Below are 20,905 nucleotides of genomic sequence, written 5' to 3' on the forward strand. Positions count from 1 at the left end.
CATGTTGAGCTGAAATCTTCTATGTTCAAGTTTGAACCCATTGTTCCTTGTCCTATTACTGTGTACTACTGAAAAGAGCCTGGCCCCCTCCTCCTGACACCCACCCCTCAGATAGTTATAGACATTGATCAGATCCCCTCTCAGTCTTCTCTTCTCCAGACTAAACAGCCCCAGGGCTCTCAGTCTCTCTTCATAGGGGAGATGCTCAAGTCCCCTAATCATCCTCGTGGCTCTCCGTTGGATTCTCTCCAGCAGGTCTCTGTCTCTCTTGAACTGGGGAGCCCCAAACTGGACACAGTATTCCAGATGTGGTCTCACCAGGACAGAGTAGAGAGGTAGAAGAACTTCCCTAGACCTGGTGGACACACCTTTCTTGATACATCCCAGGATCCCATTGGATCTCTTGGCCACAAGAGCACATTGTTGTTCCAATGTATTGGTCACCACAGAGTGAAGCTAAGTCACCACATTCTTCCCTTCTCCTTAATACACTGTGCTCACAGGAAGATACTGGTATATCATGGTGTGGACACACTGTACCAAAACCTCTTTGTAGTACAGGTAGTAGCAACCCGAGCAGGGCAGTGATGGTGCCACTGTGTGTCCCTTCACCACACTATAATCTTCAGGGCATAGACAGGGCCAAACCTTCTGGAGCTTAAGTTGGATTCCTCACCCAATTTAGTGACCTTTGAGTTTTCAATCTCTAGAGCTCGTGTGCTTTTCCCAGTTCATGATCAGTGCTGCTGTCAGACATCTCTGCGCTCAGGTCTGGTTCAGAGAGAGTAGATAAAAGGGTTTGGTAAGTAAATTGGCAGTCTGGAGTTAAAGGTTGAATAAAGGAGTAAAAAGGGAGCATGTAGGACGTGATACCTTGGATTGATCCCTTAGCCTGAAGTGTGTGGTGATCAGACTGTTGTACTGCTGTAAACAAGTGATAAGCCTCCTAGATTTCCTTTCTAACCAAATTCTGTTGTAGCTGGCTCTTGCTTCAGTGTCTTGTTTTGCAGAAAGTTTGTTCCCCCACTGGCTCAATAGTAAATTCAGTGCCATGACCAAGTAATGGGACATAGCCAGTCTGCTACTGGAAGTCTCACTTGGATATAAACTCCCAGCCCACTCCTTGCTAGCTGTTTTTCAGAATATCTTGTGACACTTTTTTTGGCAAAGCAGAAATTATATCCTCAGTCCAGCTGTCTCCTGTGTTATCTGTGGAGTTATGGTAAATCATTTAACCAACAAACCTCTTTCCTGACAGAATTCTTCAATTTGTATTTCTACCTAATTTTTTTGCCTCTCTGCAGCATGGGAAATGATAACAGTACCTGTTTGTTTTTTGTTTGGGTTTTTAGTGTTCCAAAAATTTGAGAGAATTCCTGCTTCCAGACTGATTTATGGGTCAGAAGAAGCTCAGATTTTTCAGTCTCAGTCCTTTGGGGGAGACATGCAAAGTCCAGCTTTCCAGTGCATTTCAGGTGAGGAAAGCTCTCAGAAAATCTTTATATGTGGTGAATTTATACTGAAGTTCTGAGATGAAGTATACCTTTTGCAGTTCAGCATGTATTTCATGCAAGACATTCACAAGTCTGGTGACCTTGTTTCAGGGAATAGATTGGTCTTTCTTTCAGAAAGAAGGCTTCTGATTTTACATGCTACTTCGGACATGTCATCTGACTTTAAAGCAAATTGGTATCACTTGAAATATACATGAAAAATGAGATTCAGACCAGGAACTATTCACTAGACTTTCAGGACGTGGAAACCAAGCTTTCACCTATCCCCAGATTACCTGATTGGCACATAAAAGAGGAATGACCATCCTTGCTTGCATCAGAAGGACATTATAGGGAGTGCAGAGATTTTCTTCTGCTGAGCCTTACAATGTATGTACTATATTGCATCTGTATATGTGATGTTTGCTGGTTTATACTGCTTCAGAGTCATCTAAAAGCAAGGGAAATCAATGCACTGCTTTCAGAATGCCTTGAATCAGTCTCATCTTCTGCCTCCTAATGCTCAGACTGTGGAGAGAGGCAGAGGGGTTACATTTAAACTAAAAAAACCCCAACCAAACAAACTGTAATAATAGAGCTGGTCTGTTTGTAGCACAGACATCATAAAGGTATATCAAAGTCAGTGTCACATACTATACTGTAGCTGGAGCAGTCATCTCTCATGCATAGAAGTGGATACATGAAGCCATATATGTACTACTAGAATGTTTTTGTTGTACCAGATCATTCCACAGCTGTATACTGCAATGTTTCTTGAACCTTCCTCTGAAATGGAAGGTCTTCAAAAGCAAGACTCTGAGCTGAGAGAATTGTGAGATGAACCTAGGGAAGCAAAGATGTCCCTTTGAAAAACAATCTGATTCAGTGTACAGAACCTGTATTTTTGTTATAAGTTATGTCCACTGTCAAATGGCAGCAGTACTACAAAATATTACAAGCTGGGGTGCTCACTAAAGGGCAAGGGTTAATCCTCCCTCTCTGCTTCCCTATGAGGTCAGACAGCTTAGCTTAATGTTTCTGATGATGTTTTGATCTAAGCTGGTTGATTTTATACTAGAGATATTTGGAAACAATTTCACCTCTTGTTTTAGGAGCAGAGCTGTGGGAGCAAGTTAGCTGTGAGTGTGTAAGTGTAGAAGGATGTTCACCACTCCTAAATCTGGAGGGAGAGGCTGCTTGCTCCCTTACTCTGGCCAGGTGATCTCTGCAGAGACAGCTGGCACAACTGAAGAATTTGATGTTTCCCTCCTTCCTATCACTCTGATATTTGTCACAACTTGTTTGCCATGGGGTTACTTATCAGGCACATGTGATGTGCTGGCAAGGTGGTTCATGAGAGTCCTCCCTTCCTGCCTCAGACAAAGTTATCCAGCAGATATTAAATATTTGGGTGGGTGATTAGACTTAACTCATCTGTTTGTATCGTCAGGTGATGAACAACCTTTTGCACTGATGTAAATTAATTTGAAAACCTAACCCCCTACTATAATAAGTGAATACTAAAGTTCATCTGGCTAATGAAATTCATGTGCTTGCAGACTGAAAGAAAAACTAAGTGTGTGCTTGCAGTCTGTATAAAAAAACTAGACAAATGTCAGTAAATAATAGAATTGTTATCAGAAAATTTACACATGAAATGCTAGGAAACTTAAGGTCTCTTTCCTGTTTTTCAGGCTGTGAGATGGAAGACAAGTGTGGTTTTGTGACTGTAACTCCTGCTGGTGCTGGAGTTATTTGTGAATTATACAGTGCTGCTGAAGTCAATTTCAACTGTACCACCTCTGGATTGGTAAAATTGAACACATTTAAAAATATGTATTTGTTATAATGCTGTACATTCAATAAAAGCAGACGGCATCACAGAAGAAAGGCACCTGGCCCCTCACACTTTACTTTTCACTATGGCAGTAATAAATTCCTGCAAGTTGGTAAAGAACCTGCAGCCAGGTGTTTCCAAATATGGCATCTGAATTCCTCAGTGTTTGGCTGAAATATCACACAGCACATTTTGTTCTTAAAACATACTGAGCTCCTGCAGTCAGGAAATTGGGTTAACATAAAAGGAGGATTAATCTGCATAATCCAAACTAATCCAGGTCAGTAACCAGGTTACCTGAAGCAGTCATAGTTTCTCTGTCCTTTCCTCTGGCCTGGGGTTTGCATTGTGTCCTCTTCAGTGCTGTAACATCTTCCTATTCACTGATTTTGAACACATCAGTGTGGCTTCGAAGACTCCAGATCTCAGTTTGATAGAATAAAAAGCATCCACACTGGACCACATGGAAGCATGATGACTATAAACTGCGTATGCTAATTCCACCCCCGCTGAGTTTCTGAATTTAAAACAACAACAAAAAGTGTTTTAGGAGAGGGACTCAATCAGGTGTACTTATTATGCATGCCGTTTTCTATCTCAGGTGCAGGGTGTTTTGGGGAACCCCACTGCCACTAGCATCGGTCATCTCAGCTGCCTGCTCCATGTCAGGAATCCAGAAGGAGAAGCAGTGATGGTCTATTTGAAGAGAGGTACGAAATGTGAATCACTCATCTAATGCTAGACTGCTGTGCCCAAACTTGTACTAGGACCACAATTACATGTGGAGAGCATCTTTGTTTAAGAAGATGGTTTTGGAGTTGAACATTTAGTGATAGCCCGGAAACCTCAGTAAATCTTCCATTCATGTCTCGTTCCCCAGAAATTAGGAATACAGCTTTTTTAAGCCATTTTGATGGTTTTCTCCAACAAACAGTCCCACAAAACCTCAAATTCTAGCCAATGTATTATTCTATTAGTCTATTATTCTATTCTATTTGATTCTATTCTATTATTATTTTTCTTTATTAGTTTATTTGAATATGTAAAGCATTATTATTGATCAGCTTGCACATAATTTGACAGTTTACATTCATTTTGATTGTGAATTGTCCTACTAACATACTCCAAGAAATAACTTGCTCTGCAGTGAATTCCAAAATAATTCAGCTGAACTAATGAATGTACAAGATAATATTTTTTTTTTTTGTCATAAGTGTGATTGACACCATTGCATGTTCCATCTAATGTCCAACCAAGTGTCCAGCTTTGAACCTCATGCCAAATTTGAAACAAGACAACCAAATGCAGACAGCTGCAGGGTTTGAGTCAAAATTTACTGCTGTGGTTTTTTTTTTTTTTTTTTTTTTTTTTTTACTTCTATCCAAACATCTGAGTCACGATTTGTTAATAATAATAAAAATAAAAAACTACATGGAAAAGAAAAGTCCCCTGAGCTTGTTGCAGTCAATGCAATCTTGCTGATACCAGATCTACTCCAGATTTCTGTTGAGATATTGGTAATTAGATCCAGGAGTATATGTATTATGTCCTCTTACACATGTGTCTAGTCAGCAAAGGCCTTAATTGCAGATGCAGTTATGCTGGCCAAATTAGACATTTTCCTATTTAATGAGATATATTTGTTTAATTTGTGACTGGGAGTTATTTAATATAGTGCTTGAGAGCAGAATATTACCAACTTTACTGCACACATCAATTTAGGAACCCTTTCCTGGTACAATGGACTGTGTTTCTTACTCTGCCAGTATATTCTGATCAACTGCTCAGGTATAATTGTACCAGATCACTTAATACCTTCAATCAAGAAAGAATACTTAAAGTTGAGGTTTTATCAAAAAACTTACAACCAGATCCAGTCTGCAGGCAATCCCAAAGCATTCTGTCTCCTCTTGAGCTCTTCTGAACATTTTCTTCCTCTGCTGTCTGCCTAGGACAAGAATTTAACTCATCTGGACTCAAGACCTTTGAAAGGACTGATTTTCAGAATGTACTTTCTGGAGTATATCGCTCCATGGTGCTCTCAGCAGCTAGCACATCTCTGACCAATGCTCAGCTCTTCTGCCGGCAAACTTGCAGCAGGGACTCTTGCTGTGATGGCTTCATCTTGACTCAGATTGCCATTGATGGAGGTATTGTCTAAATTTTGAACCTCCTTCTGCGTTGTACTGATGTCAGCAGCCAACCTTTACATCAGTGACATTTTTTGATGCAGGCAGAATCTGAGTAATGCCCCAGCCTGGCCTGGAGCAACAGAACTAAAGCCCTCGGGTGGCAAGCTGGTCCTAGATAGAAATGAATATTTTGAAAGGATGATTCTTTCAGTCTGCTTTAAACATCAGCATCCAGATGAGAAGCCATTCTGAAAATGCTTCTCTCTTTATGTAACACAGCTAAGTTGCCAGATGTTGGTGGCTTTTAGCTGATGAAGGAATTAAGACAGTGTCTCCAGACAGAGTCCTTGTTGTGCAAATATAAATTAGCTCCCTTTTATGAGCAGAAAGAGAGGATGCTGAACAAGGCATTGCGTTATCTTATTGCATGCAGGAATGCTATTATTTCCTAAGTCTGGGTGTCTAGCTAGGAAAGCAAGTGAGAGTGGGATGGACAGCGTCTGACAAAGATGAGAATTAGGCAAACTCCAGATTTCTGCCAGCAAATTTAAGCATTTAATGTCTGAGCCTGCTTTTTGTAGACTGTTTTTGAGCTTCAATGGGTTTAACTTTCCTGTTGCATTTCCTGTAGAAAAAGTGAAGTTCTAATTGTGATGTCTCCAGTTTTTAAAGATGAGCTCTTATAAATCCAGGCATGTACTGCTGGCTACTATGTAACAAACACTTCTCCAGCCTGGAATTTTCTTCCAGAGTGAAATCTGATCCTGGATTTGAGAAAACTTTCTCTGTGGAAGTTGTCAAGCAAATGTTTCCAGGAAATTATTTTCTGGTTTGGCATCTCATTATTTTTGCATAAAAATACACTAGGTGATGATGTGAAGTCCATTGCTCTATTTATCTACTATCAAAATTTTGGGGTTCTTCATCCTTGTGGGTGTGGAGAAGATGAGTGTTGTAGAACTCTCTGATTAGTTGGGGTGACCTATATGGATCAATACTACAGGTAAATGTGGTACTTAGACTAGAATTTTGTTTAAAAAAGCAAAAGAATAAAAGAAGAAAGAAGTAGCATATTTAGTATCTCTTCTACCCAGTCCATAAAAAACCATAATCAGAACAGAGAGGACATTCTAAAACCATAGAAATGCCTGAGTTGTGACAGCAGGAACAAAGCAGGAGCTGAGTATTGTCTAGATGTAACCGTAACAGCCCTGCTCCAGAACACCTGGCTTTAAGTATGCTGGTCCCCCTGACTCATATCACAATGCTGGAGAAGGCTCAGGCCTGGGCTGACTGAAATCAGGCATCAATCCAGGAAACCATCCCAGTAAAAATATAAGTGCTTTCTTGGTTCAGAGCCTGAGACTGTAAGACCGCCAAAGGATTGACTGTGTCTCTGTTGTGCTATAAAGTGCTGAAAACACTGTTGGGTATTATCAGATAACAGGAATATTTTAGTAAGTGGTAACAGTATGTGCTTGGAATCTCTGAAAAGCAGGCTACAAATGTTTATAGCTAAACTTAATACTTCAATTTGTATGTATGGCTCTGAGTTTTCTTTATTTGGCAACAATACTAAAGGGTTCAGCAGGCATTTAAAGAAAGTATTGGAATGCTTGGGTTAAAAGCTCTGTGTAGGTGCAAAGAATTATTAGAGTGATACAAGTCTGTCTTTGCCTGAACCTAGGTACCATTTTGTGTAGTTTGATGAGCTACCCAGATGTGCTGGTCTGCAATGTGAACGGCCAGAGTCCAACATCAACATCTGTCATAGATGAGATATGTAAAGGTGTGAGCTATGATGAAAAAGAGAAGACATTTTCCTTCACCCTGGGAGGACAACTGTTCAGTGGAAGTATGTCAATAAATGATCTCAATTTACGTTGCTTTTCTTTAATTCTTGTATAGACTGCCTTTTTCACCACCTGCTTTTGTACTTCAGTACATCTCAAGCAAATCTGTACAATCACAACAACACAAGGGTTCTCTAATTGGATGCATTGTCAGGCTGATGGTCTTCTCATGTTTTAGTGTGTGAACAGTAATGTCAAGAGTGTTTAGTATTACCCTGTAATACTTTCAGTATTTAATTCAGGCAGATTGAGGCCAATAATCTGTAAGAAAGGTAAAGTGTGGAGAAAAGACAAAAAGAGATGCCCAGAGCTGCACAGAAAAAGCAGTGATGGAAAATAGAGTAACGCCTTGGCACCCTGAACCCAGACTAGCACCAGGACACTGAGACCTTCTTCCTGAGAATCTTTTCTTGTAAATAGGATGATGCATGATCTAGTCATGCATTTTTAAGGCAATTTCTGAGTATTTCAACACTACCTGTTTAATTTGAACAGCTACTCTAACAAACTTTGTTCTTTATTAGCTTCTAAGTTGGTAGAAGAGGCAGAAAGAAATGTTACTACGTTCCAGCAAGTTTACCTGTGGAGAGGTGAGTTATCTCACAGAAGTTATTATAAAACTTATGATGAGCTGTAGGCAGAGGCAGATGTGTGTTCTTTAATGGAGGGACCATTTTCACTTTATTTTATACTTTCCAAATTGAGTCACTACCTGAAAATCTTTCCTGGCAGGGGTAGGTATAATCTGGAGAAATTCTGCTGTCGGTTTCCTGAGATTTGTGTATACCCTTGTGTCTGAGAATACACTTTATAACTTTTGCCCATGAAAATAACATCACACAGACACTTGCCTTTGTCTCATCAGTGTCCAGGTACCGCAATAATTTGGCACTTTATGCATAACTAAATTGGTTCTTTTTATTAGCATCCTGATAACACTGCACATGTCATTTTTGCAAGTTTACTTTCTGAAGGTCACAATGTAGGTAGCAAGACCTGCACAAATGATTTATGATACTGCTTTACAGATGCACACAGCCTCCAGAGCACTCCTTTTGAATGCATAGTGATTGTGAATATGGCTTTTGCTTTTATCCTCCAAACAACACATTTTGGTTTAGCTTTTTCTCCGAATTATGCAGACGTGGTTTTACACATTTTCAATTCCACAGTTGGTGGAGCTACTTAAGGAGATTTCCAAAATTTGGGCAACTAAGGATGATCTTGTTTTGTGGAAGAAAGATAAATGGAATTGCTAAGCTTTTTAATTCCTGTTGCGTTCCAGGCTCTGATATGGTCACCCGGACTAAAACCCCTGAATGCGATGCTGCTGCTTTGAAGACAGAGAGTGATCCAACATTATCAGGTATTTTAGTAAGAGCAAACAGGGAAGGAAGCAGAAGACAGCAAAAGAAACTGCAGAATTTAACCAGAAAATACAATCTATTGGCACATATTTATCATAATTATGTAGGTATTGTGAAGTCCAGGGGTTTTCTCTCAGGTAGGAGGTCTGATAAAGGTTTTGAGAAAGTTGTTCAAAATACAAGCTACTTGTCATTTTGGTTTTTACTTTCCCAGGCCAGGCTAGAGATGAAAGAGTTAAAATGTTATATGAAAGCTTGTTCTTTCAGATTTACTGAGCTGTAAAGAATAAGGAAATATTGTCGGGGGAAAAAAAAATTCTATAAACTCAGCCTGGGTACCTGGGCATATTTACTGGTACTGACAATATGACTCTAGGTGTGGTGCTTAGAAAGATTCAGGATGAAACTGCAGTCACCAGGGTTTCTTGCATGCATGATGAAAGTGAGAGACCCCAGCTCCTTTGGGTCAGCTGTTTGTTATTCTGTCATGTATACATCCAAAATACTTTGTATTAGGTTGCTATAGCTCAATTTGGGCCTTCAGCACTGTAATCCTAAAACAAAGAGAGCAGTGGAGCCTATTTAGAGCACTTTGATTCATCTCTAATGATGTACAATCTGCTGAAGAGCCTTGAGGAATACTTGACCATGTGATTTAATACACACAAAATCCTAACATAGAGTGAATTGCTGAATTTGCTTATGTAATTTGAAGGGAATATAAACTAAAATGCCCATTTACCTAGTGGTACTCCTATAGAATTAGTGGTATTTTAAAGACTAGATTAAAAATGAGGGGGGGTGTGGGGTGTGGGGAAATGGATTTAATAGATTACTTGAAGTTCTCTTGCATTTACCTGAGTCTGGAAATAGACTAATAAAGCTGTATTGTGGAGTGCAGCTTGGTGAATACACATTGCCTACATAAGTTGCAATAACTCTTATTAAAAGCAGCCTTTGGTTTATACTATCCCTACAAAGTGGTTGCAGCTGGTTTACCATGAAAGGCAGAATTTTCAATAAATATAAATTTAATATATTCCAAATCACACCTAATTTTTGTTGTGCATTTGAGAAGTTTGTTTGTTTATTTGTTTGAATTTCAGATTCCACAAAGGATCTTTTCTACCTAATGGAGAACAGCCAGATACAAAGTGAGCAGAACATTTCTGTCCCTTACCAGCAGTATTGGGTCTTCAGGCAGAAGTACTCACCAGATGAAGCTGTGCTTTGGTGCCTGACACGTAAGACATCTTGGAGACTGCTATTCTGTAGGGAATAATAACTAATTAGACAAAAAATGTATTGTAATAACGATGAATAAAAACTCTTGGACACAGAAAATTTTCAGAGGAAATGCACAAAATTTTCATGGAAGCTGCTGAGGGGGTTGCCTACTTCTTCTTTACAATCTTTGTCTACTGCAGCAGAAAGGGTACCTATCATTCATCTTCAGTATATATCCCTGTTAATGGGAGAGAGAAGTAGAAAATACAGCTTAGGCTGTTCTGGAAAAGTACCCTCCAAATAGACAGATGATACAGTGGTAAAAGAAGGCAGCCAAATACAGATATTTGGGTTAATGATAAAGTGTATTTTGATGCAATAAATGGAGAAGAGGTCTTAGTTCTGGTAGTTCAGGTAGACAGAATCAAGAGTGCTAAACAGTGCACAAACATCACTATAAGAGGTCAGTAGACCTATACCCATTTAAAATTAAGCAAGGCACAGTCATGAAGAAATCAGTTTGATGGCTTTGTTTCTTTTCTGAAGGCATATTTTTACCCTGAGGTGAGTTTCACTGGAAATTGCTACAAGCAAATGCTTGAGCTGTTGATTCTGGAAGAGTTAATTTGTATTTTATATAACATATGAATACTTCAGAATATAGTTTGCAAAAGATTCCTAAGACATCGTAGGGAATATACTGTGTCATTTTATTCTTTAAAGCAAGAGACCCACAACTAATGGAGAGTTATTCTATATTTAGTTTGTATGTCAGATTTAATAAAAAGAAAAAGAGAGATTTTTGTGAATCACAGTGTCAGAATGACACCAATACACCAGGTTAATGCTTGTCACAGCTGAGGAATGTTCCTTTCCAGTTAGCTGTGGTATACTTCCTTTTCTTTGCTTTCCAAGTAAACCTGGTCTTCAGTGTTACTAGAAACAGAATCTGTCCCTGATTCTCTACACTGTGATGGAGTTATATTGACATTCTCTCTGTTAGCTGTTTGGTGATGGGTAACTTTAAGTGCATTGAGGTCATAAAGAGGAATAGAGAGGGGAAGAAACCTCCTGGTGTATAACTCTTAGTAACTTTGCTTCCTAGGTTGTGCACAAGAAGATGAGTTTTGTCGCATAGCAGATCTTCAAAATGCCACAGACATACACTTTGTGTGCACCCTCTACCCAGAGGCACAGATTTGTGATGGCAGCATTGATCAAATACCAGAAAACTGTCGGACTGTGCTACCCCAACAGCCACAGAAGTTGTACCATAGAATAGGCAAGTTTGGGGATTTGAATGTGTCATGTATGCTCTAGCCCTGTTAATGGAAGCTAGCGCTTCCGCTTTTGATTCTGAAATAAGAAGTCTAAATCTGTGAATAAGTCTCATGATGTGATGGAGCAAGGGAAGGTCAGGCTGTTCTGGGTATGAGTCTTTATTTTCTGTTCAGAATGAAAAGATATTAACTATGAGTTCCACTCTACACCTTAGTTATTCCAAATTCAGAGAGGCCAGGGGTAACTCAGATAATTTGTATTCCAGGTCTTAGATCTTTTTATAGTGTGGATGAAATGGGAATACCATTACCAGTCCCATCTTCAACCATTAGAATATCCATGGTAGCTAACAAATGCAAAAATTGAACTCACTGAGTGTAATATTTTTATTTACTTATTTGTCTTAGCATATTCAGAGTTATAAATGTAGATCTTAACCTCTCCTCTTTGAATGTTTTAGAAATTAAGTCTTTTTTTTTTGCACAAACAAGCCTGTTATCACTGTACAGGAGCTTATACTTTTCCATGAAAACTGTAGAGGTTTGCTGAATAAAACTTAAATTTATGTGAATTTGGGGAGCTCAAAGTGCATCATAAGCTGCTGCATGAGTACACTGGATTTTCCTAAGCTAGAGCTGTCCCCAGGTTCTTGGACCTTGATGAAGGAGTAATGTTGATCCAGGTGTCAGAAACTGAAGCCCTGTGTTGAAAGTCTTTCCTTGGTGATGTACTTTTATAAGTTTTGGGAGTCTTCACTTCTTGGATTTTTGTTCACCTTCAGGTTTAACTTGCAAAAATTTACCATGATAATGTAAAAATTACATTTTGATGGATCAAGACCATTGTAGCATAGGAACATAAACTTTATACTTACCTTTGGATTACTTGGCCAGCATATGTAAATTACAAGGTTAAACTGGGGATTTTTCCCCAATTTTGATTTTCTTTTTCCTTTCAGTCACTCTAAAAAGTTCTGTGAAGAGCTTCTACACACGTGTACCATTCCAGAAAGTAACTGGGATCTCAGTGAGGAATAAGACTGACATGAGCAGGAAAACTGTTTCAGATGGGTAGGACATGACTGCTCCTTTGTTTTCAATGGAAATTTAATCATGCCTGCAATACCAAGGCCCTGTTATGCCAATGAGTGTGATCAGATATATTGTTCTGAAAAAAGCATTATTTGAGAATATTTAGTAAAGAAAAAAACTCATATGATTTAAAAGAAATGTATAATGAAGTTATATGTACATAATTAGTAATTATATATATGAGAATTATTATTTATATCGCTATTAAACAGCTTGTCAGCCACTTAAATCTCCTTGATATTTTTTTAGGGCAGATATCAAAATACTTATCTAAGTATTAGATGTAGTCTCGTAGATATATATATATCTATATATATCTAGGTATCTATATCTATAGATATATAGATATATGGATCTATAGATCTATACCTATAGATATAGATATATCTATATATCTAGATATCTATAGATATCTAGACCATAATTTCATCTACAAATGGAAAACTTGTGGAAGTCTCTATGCACTATCAACCATAAAGTGGTCTTATTGAGAAAGGCATCTCTGCAGGTTCTCAATGCCTCCACCTTGTGCAACATCCTCCCTTCCTTTCTCTGAGGCAGAGATAAGTTGCTACTGATAACAAAAGTAGTGATATTTTTCTTTTCCCAGCTTCTTTGAGTGTGAGCGCTGGTGTGATGCTGACCCCTGTTGCACAGGATTTGGCTTTTTTAACGACTCCCAGATATCAGGTATTTTCTCCCTATTTGTAGTCTATGAATATTTGCCCTCCTCAGTGTTACAAATTTTAGCATTCTTTCGCTGTGAGGGGCAATTTAGGCAGGAAATTTTAATGCAGCTCCCTTTAACATCTTTCTGAGTAATCACAGCCATTTCTAGGAGTTCAGTTCAATGACTGGCTCCACATCTTAGAAATTCTGAAAAAACCTTCATGTGAAGGAGTCCTGGTCAGGCTGTATTTCCAGTAGCACAAAGGTCAAACCAATAGAACTCTAGGGAACTTTTACTTCTGGTTTATCAACTTCAGGTCCAAAATGTTGGTTGACTTATTTTTTGTGATATTTTTGTTTGTTTTGTTTCATTTTTTGAAGCCTAAAGGACTTAGAATCCTAAATACAAAATTGAATGCATGTTAAACACATAATGTCTGTGAGTTATCCTGGGTGTCTGAACTTCTCTCTTGCAAAATTTTAGTCTTTTACTTCAGGAAGATTGGTTGGGGATAGAAGTTGCCTATCTTCTCCTTACTGTTTGATCCACTTAAGACATATCTAGTAGTATTTCTATTATATCTCAGGAAATCAGATTTTTAAAAAATACATGTGACTTGAAAGCTATTAGAAAATCAAACAAAATATTTTACTCACCTGAAATAGCTAAGTGGTGTTGTGCAGAGAGATGTATAGACACAACTGTAAGATTATCAAGAGCTTTGGTTGACTGAATACTGTTCTGGAGGTATGTTTCTTTTTATCCCCTGCATGTAAAGGAAGTGCTCTGTTTAAAATGAAGTCTTCAGCAGATGTTTAACATTGGATACTATGTGGATCAAAGTCAATTAAATAGTTTTTAATGTTTTTTTCCAAATTCAGATTTAGGCCACTAAGGTGGCCAGCCTTGCTTTTGGAACGATCTCCTTGAGAGCATTAGAATGTTCTGGTTTTACAATTAATTTGAGAATTTGGAACACTTTGTAATTTTTTAATTCTCTTTTTTATTGAGCAGACAAAATTTTCACTCAGTCTAAAAGAAATAGATTGGAAAATTAAGCCACTGTAGTTTAGATTGAAATTACTGCACACATCAAAAATAGCTGACAGCTTTCATAACTCCATATGACCATACAAAAGTTGAAGTCTCAACTGAATATGATTTTAAGTTTCTTTAAATACATCTAAAATAAATTAAGGGTTTTAAAGCACCAAACATGCAAAACTGATACCTCCTAGTTTATCTAATTAGTACTTATTATCTGTGGCATTTCAGACATCCAGTCTTGGAATTCATACAGTCAAGAGAATTTTTAGTGATGATTTTAACATGAGCTAATAAAAATCTTCACTAAAACTGCTGTCTGTGTTTCAGGACCCCCATCTTTTTTAGGTACAGTAAGTCTTTGAAAGGCAGAATTTTTATCTGGATGTAAGTAGGGGCCATGTTTCAGTGGAGATGCAGATTCTTATTTCCAGGAATGTATTAATCAGAATTGGCTGCTTGCTCAAATAAGAGGTCCTTATCTTTGCCCAGTGTAAATACCCATAATGATTTTAACATTATGATGTTGGTTACCCACCTTCCCTCACATTGAATTCATTGTGATATTTCAACACTATTTTCAACAACAGTAAAAGTCGTCCCATTTTAGTTATTTCCCTCCTTTGATTTCTAAGTCAGTGGAATTCCTTTCCGCACTCAGTGTAACTGTGCTGTATTATCAATTTCCTCAATTTACAATCTAGAAGAGGAAAACTTTCCTCATAATTTCTATAGCCATGTATTTCCCTGGCAGGTGGAAAGATTGTGTGCCTGACTCTGAACAGCCTAGGAATCCAGACGTGTGCTGAGGATACAAGAAGTTCTTGGCAAGTTTCAAATTGTAGTTCACCAGATGCTAAAGTCAGAATACACCCATTTGGCTGGTATCAAAAGCCTGGTAAGTGGTGTAGGATACGTGGCCTTTCTGACTTCTTTCTGCACATTGAGGTTTATTTTTTAGTTTCAGTCTATAAAAGTTTCATCTTTTAGACGAAGGACCCCTTTGCAATGACTATAAATAAATGTGACACGCAAGTATCTGTAAGGAAAATAAAGCTGCAATGTAATCTCCATTTCAATAGTGAAGAAATAGAAATACCTCCTCAAAGAGGTATAATTTAATTGCTTAGATTGTATGGGAGACTTGTGGCCAGTGTTGGAATCCCAATATATTTTGTCCCACTGCACAGTCCTGGTCAGGACATCATTCTGTTTCTCACTGCTTGACTTGAAATTTAACTGTCTGTGGATGCACATCTTCAAAGATTTGATTTTGTTAGGCAATTTAAAATTTACTTTTGACTGTTTTGATAACAAAAGGGCCAAGACCAAATTCCAGGGTAGTACTGTATTCTTCAGGCAGTAAGTAGCCCTCATATAATTAAACAGAGAGAAGTTATGAGAGGTTCCTCAGAAAGAATCAAAACCACTCCTAATCAAAGTGAATTTTCTTTTCCATGGCAAAACAAAGGCTCCATTACTTTGCTGACTATTTTCAGTGTCATTTGGGAGGGTAGCCTGTGAATCTACATAGGCAGAACCTTGTTCACCTTTACTGTGAGCATCAAAGTTCTCCAGGGGCAGGTCTGGTGATGTTGACAGAATCAGAGGGAAAAAATTGGATAGGGAGTACTTTTTCCTGCATTTTAACTTGCTTAGTTATTGCAGATTTGAGAAGGACTGATATCTGAGTGCAGAGAGCTGACATGACGTGTGGATATGTGCTGTCCAGGGCATGTGATATAAAGACAACACAGTTAAAGTTATGTAGAGCTAGATTAGATATCCTGGTAATACACTGCGTTTTATGGTGTTGCTAAGCATCAGGAAAACCTTAATTCACACTCTAGGTGTCTGAAATATGAACTCAACCCTGAGCTTTTCAAGTCTGCAATGGCAATCTGCCCACTAGACTATCCATACACTCCTCTAGAAGGCCAACCCCCTTTAAAAAGTAGAAATAGCACAGAGCTGGGAGGCACCATCTAAGCTTATAAGTAGGGGTGAGCTAAGAGTCTAGCACTGAGGAAAAGGAACAACAGCCCTGATAAAATAGGCAAGAACCAGTGGGCAGAGGGAACTGAGAGACGGCTAGGGGTAAGAATGAAGAACAGTACAAAGGAGAATTGGAGGTGTAGATACACTTCCACTTCTTGGAATTGTTTTCCCTCTCATTGGCAAAGAACCAACTAAAATTAAAAAATGATCATGTACAGAGGGATAATGAAGAGGAGCCTGGAGTGTATGCAAAGAGGGGAATGTTAGAGAAGATGGTGACATTTCCTTAAGTAGTGAGTAAGCTTCAGATGTGTTTCCACAATAGCACATAACAAGGCACAGATGTCTATGCAAATGGAGATATTTGCAGACAAAAAATTTGTATCAGTTATGCTGTTCTGTTGGGGGGGTCTAGGAACCAGGAAGAGAAACAAAAAACCTCTGAATCTAAAAGGGAAAATGAGCAAAAATATGAAGGAAGAATTTACTGTAGGCAGTGGGATGTCAACAAGAGGCAAAGTCTTCAGGTTTAGTCCACAGTTTTGTGGTAGGAAGATATTTGTGCCTCTACGTTTCATAATATGCTAAGTTGCTGTGTGCGCTCTTTGTCCTCGTGGCTCTGCTCATTAGCAGTTTGAATTCATATGTATAGTCATGGCTGCAGCTCAGGCAGTAAGGAACGTATACTAGCATTTTAAAGCAAGTTCTGGATAGACCCAGTTCTTCAGTCAATGCAAATGGTAAAACTCTTAAATTTTTCAAAATATCTATTGGTTGCATGCACAGGCAGTACACAGTGGAAGAAACAAACAGAAAAACTGGTCTTCAGCTTCTGTAGGGATGGTAAATTGTTTTGTCTTAGAGAATTTCTTTACAATGAGAGTGGTAAAATACTGGAACAGGCTGCCCAGTGATGTGACTGAGGACCCATTCCTGGAGACATTCAAGATCAGACTTGATGTGGCCATGGGCAGTCTGATCTGGTTGGAGGTGTCCCTGATGATTACAGGGTGTTGGACAAGATGACATTTGAGGGTCCCTTCCAACCCAATGAAATTTGTCAATCTGTGTGAATCTGTGAATTTGTAACTGACTATCTGAAGTGTTTTACAAAACGGGAGGAACCTCTTGTTTATTACTTAAAGCTACAAAATGTTTAAGGGAAATACTAGCAAATGAGATATTTGTGTGTGTGTGTAAAACATGAGTGATTATTTGAATTTTAGTTTAGAATGTTTCCTGATGGAAACTGACTTGTTCCTAATTCTTATTTTGAGAAATTCCAGTTTGTTAATCAGGAAGCAGAGAAAATCTCATCTCTTGTAATGCAGAAAAACAAGTATGGAGAGCAGCACGAAGAAAAACACAGAACTACTGAAATGAGTTGTTAATTTTGAAAAGTGTTTCTGGAACGTTTGTAAACACAGAATTTTAAGAGGTCTGATTTTCTGCATAAGCTCAAAAAGGTTAGATAGCAAAGCAGCCTTGCATCCTTACTCTTGGTGTTTGTGGTGAGAAGATGCAACAATTAGATCCCAGAAGTAATGCTGGAAATACTGAGGTATTCATTATATATTAAACCTTCAGGTGTAATTGTTTTAATTTTTTTTTCCTCCTGCTTTTAGCTGATTTGAAGAACACTATCCCTAAACTGTGTCTACCTGTCAGTTTACCCCTCAGGCCAGAGAATGGTAAGTGCATTCACCTACTAAGCCAAAAAAGAAAAAAGAAACATCCCCTATTTTGTATGCAATGTTGAAAGACCACATGATAATGAAATGGTTGTGTTCCCCATGAGTTTACTCATTTAGCTGTTTACTTGGTTTAATTAATTGTGCATCATTTAAAGGGAGGAATTGTTCTCTACGGTGGTAGCCAAATATTTAAGTTCACTGACATAAGAAGTTGACTACTGAGGCAAAATATTTGACAGGATTGATGAAGAAATGTATCATTCATACAGGTGGATATCACATCGTTTCAATGGGTAAAACTTTGTATCTTAGTGCAGATACTAGTGAAGAAAAGCTCCTCAAGGGCAGCCTCCAGACAAGCTGTTTATTGCATTGTCGTCCACTGCTGTAGGGTTTCTAGTGCCTTTCTTGTAGCTCCTGGTGCTTGCCAGGATGGCAAGGGATGTCAGATTAGAGAAATAACCAGCAGTTTCTGCTGGCAATGCTGAATGCAAGGAGTGACAATGAGTTTTCAAATACATACAAACAATTGCAAAGGAGATACAAAGTCAAGTTTAGCAAATTCCAGTTTTCCCCAGAACCCAAGATGATGAAAAAGACAATTCCTCCAGAAATTACTGAAGGATTATGTTGCTTTATTATTAGTGATATAGAATAATAAACTGTGCTGACTTTAGTCCCTCTTTGTTATTTCCTGTAAGGGTGGGAATATTATCTGAAAGAAATGTAGTATTTGATGTGTGTGTTGGGTCTGCCTTTTAAAGAGATGCTATAACTTGCTGTAGTTACATCTTCTTTGTAGTGGGAAGAACATTTGTTTCAGTCTTGCACTGCATGAATCTTATTGCACGTAGATATGTTGTTTTAAAAATGAGTGGATCCTCACAATAAATAAAGCTTAACTGTTGTCTTTCAGGGCTTAGTATCTATTGTCCCCTAAAAATATATGCAAATTGTCAACAGCTACAGGCTTCCCTGATGTGTCCTTTCCAGAAATACACAGCGTCTCTGCTAATCGCTGTGCGTAACGGAAAGGAAGCAGGCTGACTACTCATTAGATAACTCAGCCCTCAGGCTCTACTGAAATTGAGAAGTCTCATCTATCTCTGCCCTTAATTTTCTGTTTGATCTGAACACATTTTCTAATCTGTTTGTCTGCCTTTCCTTAAACCATATGCAACTGGGTTTACAGGTGATGGTTAGTGTTTGCAAATAATTTTCAGTACTGAGATCAGAATTTATTAACTGTTTTATCATCATATCTATGACTACCAGTCATGATCATGTTCAGACTATTTGTATTTATTAGTAGAATTTCTGCTTTTTTTGATGATCATTTTAATGAAAGCTCACCTTTATAAGTAAGGAGAAATAGTTTCTATGTGAAATGCTAATAGAGCAATGTGTGGATTGCACAATTTGACTTCTTTTCAAACTCTTCTTTCTTGGAGATTTGTAAAACCTTTTTACTAAAGCTTAGTAGTAAGTTTGTCACTTTGCTTTTATGCTTTTCTTGCTTTCTTAGATATAGGAAAATAGTGACCTAAGCAGCACTTAAGGAAATTAGGCCTTTCTATCTGTCATTTTTTTTCTGCTCTAAAGACTGCCAAGAATTTAGCCACAGCAAGTGAGATGTTCATTTTACTTTAAGTAACAGTCTTGACCTATCACACATATTTTCAGGCCATCTTTCCAAATGCAGAGCAACTGGTTTGCTGAGGTCTGGTTAATCCACACAAGCAGAACCTCCCATAGAAAGGGAGGAATTGTAGGTCTGTCTTGGGAGCAGCTGTCTTGGGAGCAGCAATAAGGAGAAGTCACCAAATTACAAAAAGGACAACTAGCCTGGAAGTCAAATTAGCACTACTATCCTGCATTCTTTGGGTCTCTGACACCAGTGGGTGCAGCAGTGCATTCAAAATGCAACTGGTCACCATCTGCCTTTCTTATGTTCTGCCTCATTTTGATAGTAAAAATACCAGCCTGGTTATTTAGGTCAGATTGCTGCCCATGTCACATTGTCAGAGGTTTTGGACACTTGTCAAAAATATTGTTTCCAAGTCCTTTATGATTATATATGTTATATTAGCATATGCTAGAGAATATTAATAGTTTTTAAGTTAGGCATCATAGAAAAGCTAGCAGTGACTGAATTTGCTACATTTTGATATTGCTTGTACATGGGGGAAAAAAAATTACTGTGTCTCCTGTGTGGTAACCAGATGGTAAGTGTGAGCAAATATCAGTTTTGAAAGGATAAAAGGATACTGTTGTGTGTCCATCCATATGTGTGTGCATGTAAGCATTCATGCCTATATCTAAAAAGAAAACAAATATGTAAAAATTTCCATCAAAATATAAGATACTTAAATTTGAATACTTTACCAGAAGACTGTGAAATAGTGAAATTAATATTATGCCCAATCCAGAGTCTGACTTTACAATGAAGGCCTATACTTTAATTGACAGTCATTTGACTGCCTCATTTTCTAGTTAGCCAGTTTGCAATGCTCAGGACCTGAATGCCCAGCACTGTGCAGTCAGGATGTTGATACTATTCCAAGTCTGTGGTATTTCCAGCCCCAATACATTGTGAAAAAACCCAGATTAACAGATTAATGTTCAGTCTTGTGAGAAGCAAATGCTTTGTCCATTTTACTCATTGTTCTCAATAGAGTAGAGGTGTGTGGGACCACAGAAGAAGAGGAAAAAAAAATCAACAAGAAGGGTTTCTACAAGAAGGGTTTCTACAAGTATAAGGACAGAAAAAAGAAGGGTAGGGAAAATGTGAGTCTGCTGCTGAATGGGGCAAGGAGACCACAACTGTTACTGGTAAGTCCAGGCTCCAGGCCCTTGAGAACGAGGAGGACGACCACAGCAAGGAATACTCATCCACTGTGGAGGAGCATCAGGTCAAAGAACAAGCTGAACACACAAACCCTGATGGGTTGGTCTCTGCATGGGACTGCAGATCATGTACACATCATAAGAGCTTCATTCCCACTCCATTCAAATCAAGTAATTAATTAAGAAACCACCAAAGCATATGGGTATAATGATCTGTTAGGCCCTTTCTGTCTTCTGTGATCCCTTAATGATTTATAATTGTTCCCTTGATGCAGAACTGAGCAGTGGCTACAGGATTTTTCAATCTGGGAATAAATTTCCCATCAGACTGTCTCAGCACATGGGGAATTTCCATTCTCAGCAGAGATGGT

At 38.3% G+C, this 20,905-nt stretch overlaps 1 protein-coding gene across 1 annotated transcript in view; it reads left to right on the forward strand.

Moving 5' to 3' along the window:
* TG (thyroglobulin) overlaps positions 1 to 20,905 on the forward strand; it is a 137,828-nt gene that overhangs the window by 39,327 nt on the left and 77,596 nt on the right. The window contains exons 23-35 of the mRNA XM_054385312.1: positions 1,353 to 1,475; positions 3,188 to 3,303; positions 3,932 to 4,040; positions 5,283 to 5,480; positions 7,150 to 7,317; positions 7,840 to 7,905; positions 8,601 to 8,681; positions 9,789 to 9,926; positions 11,015 to 11,191; positions 12,149 to 12,260; positions 12,892 to 12,971; positions 14,750 to 14,893; positions 17,619 to 17,684. Of these exons, the coding sequence (XP_054241287.1) occupies positions 1,353 to 1,475; positions 3,188 to 3,303; positions 3,932 to 4,040; positions 5,283 to 5,480; positions 7,150 to 7,317; positions 7,840 to 7,905; positions 8,601 to 8,681; positions 9,789 to 9,926; positions 11,015 to 11,191; positions 12,149 to 12,260; positions 12,892 to 12,971; positions 14,750 to 14,893; positions 17,619 to 17,684 (1,578 nt within the window). The remainder of the gene's footprint in view (positions 1 to 1,352; positions 1,476 to 3,187; positions 3,304 to 3,931; positions 4,041 to 5,282; positions 5,481 to 7,149; positions 7,318 to 7,839; positions 7,906 to 8,600; positions 8,682 to 9,788; positions 9,927 to 11,014; positions 11,192 to 12,148; positions 12,261 to 12,891; positions 12,972 to 14,749; positions 14,894 to 17,618; positions 17,685 to 20,905) is intronic.

This window comes from Indicator indicator, chromosome 12, assembly GCF_027791375.1.
Source record: "Indicator indicator isolate 239-I01 chromosome 12, UM_Iind_1.1, whole genome shotgun sequence".
Lineage (NCBI taxonomy): Eukaryota > Metazoa > Chordata > Aves > Piciformes > Indicatoridae > Indicator > Indicator indicator.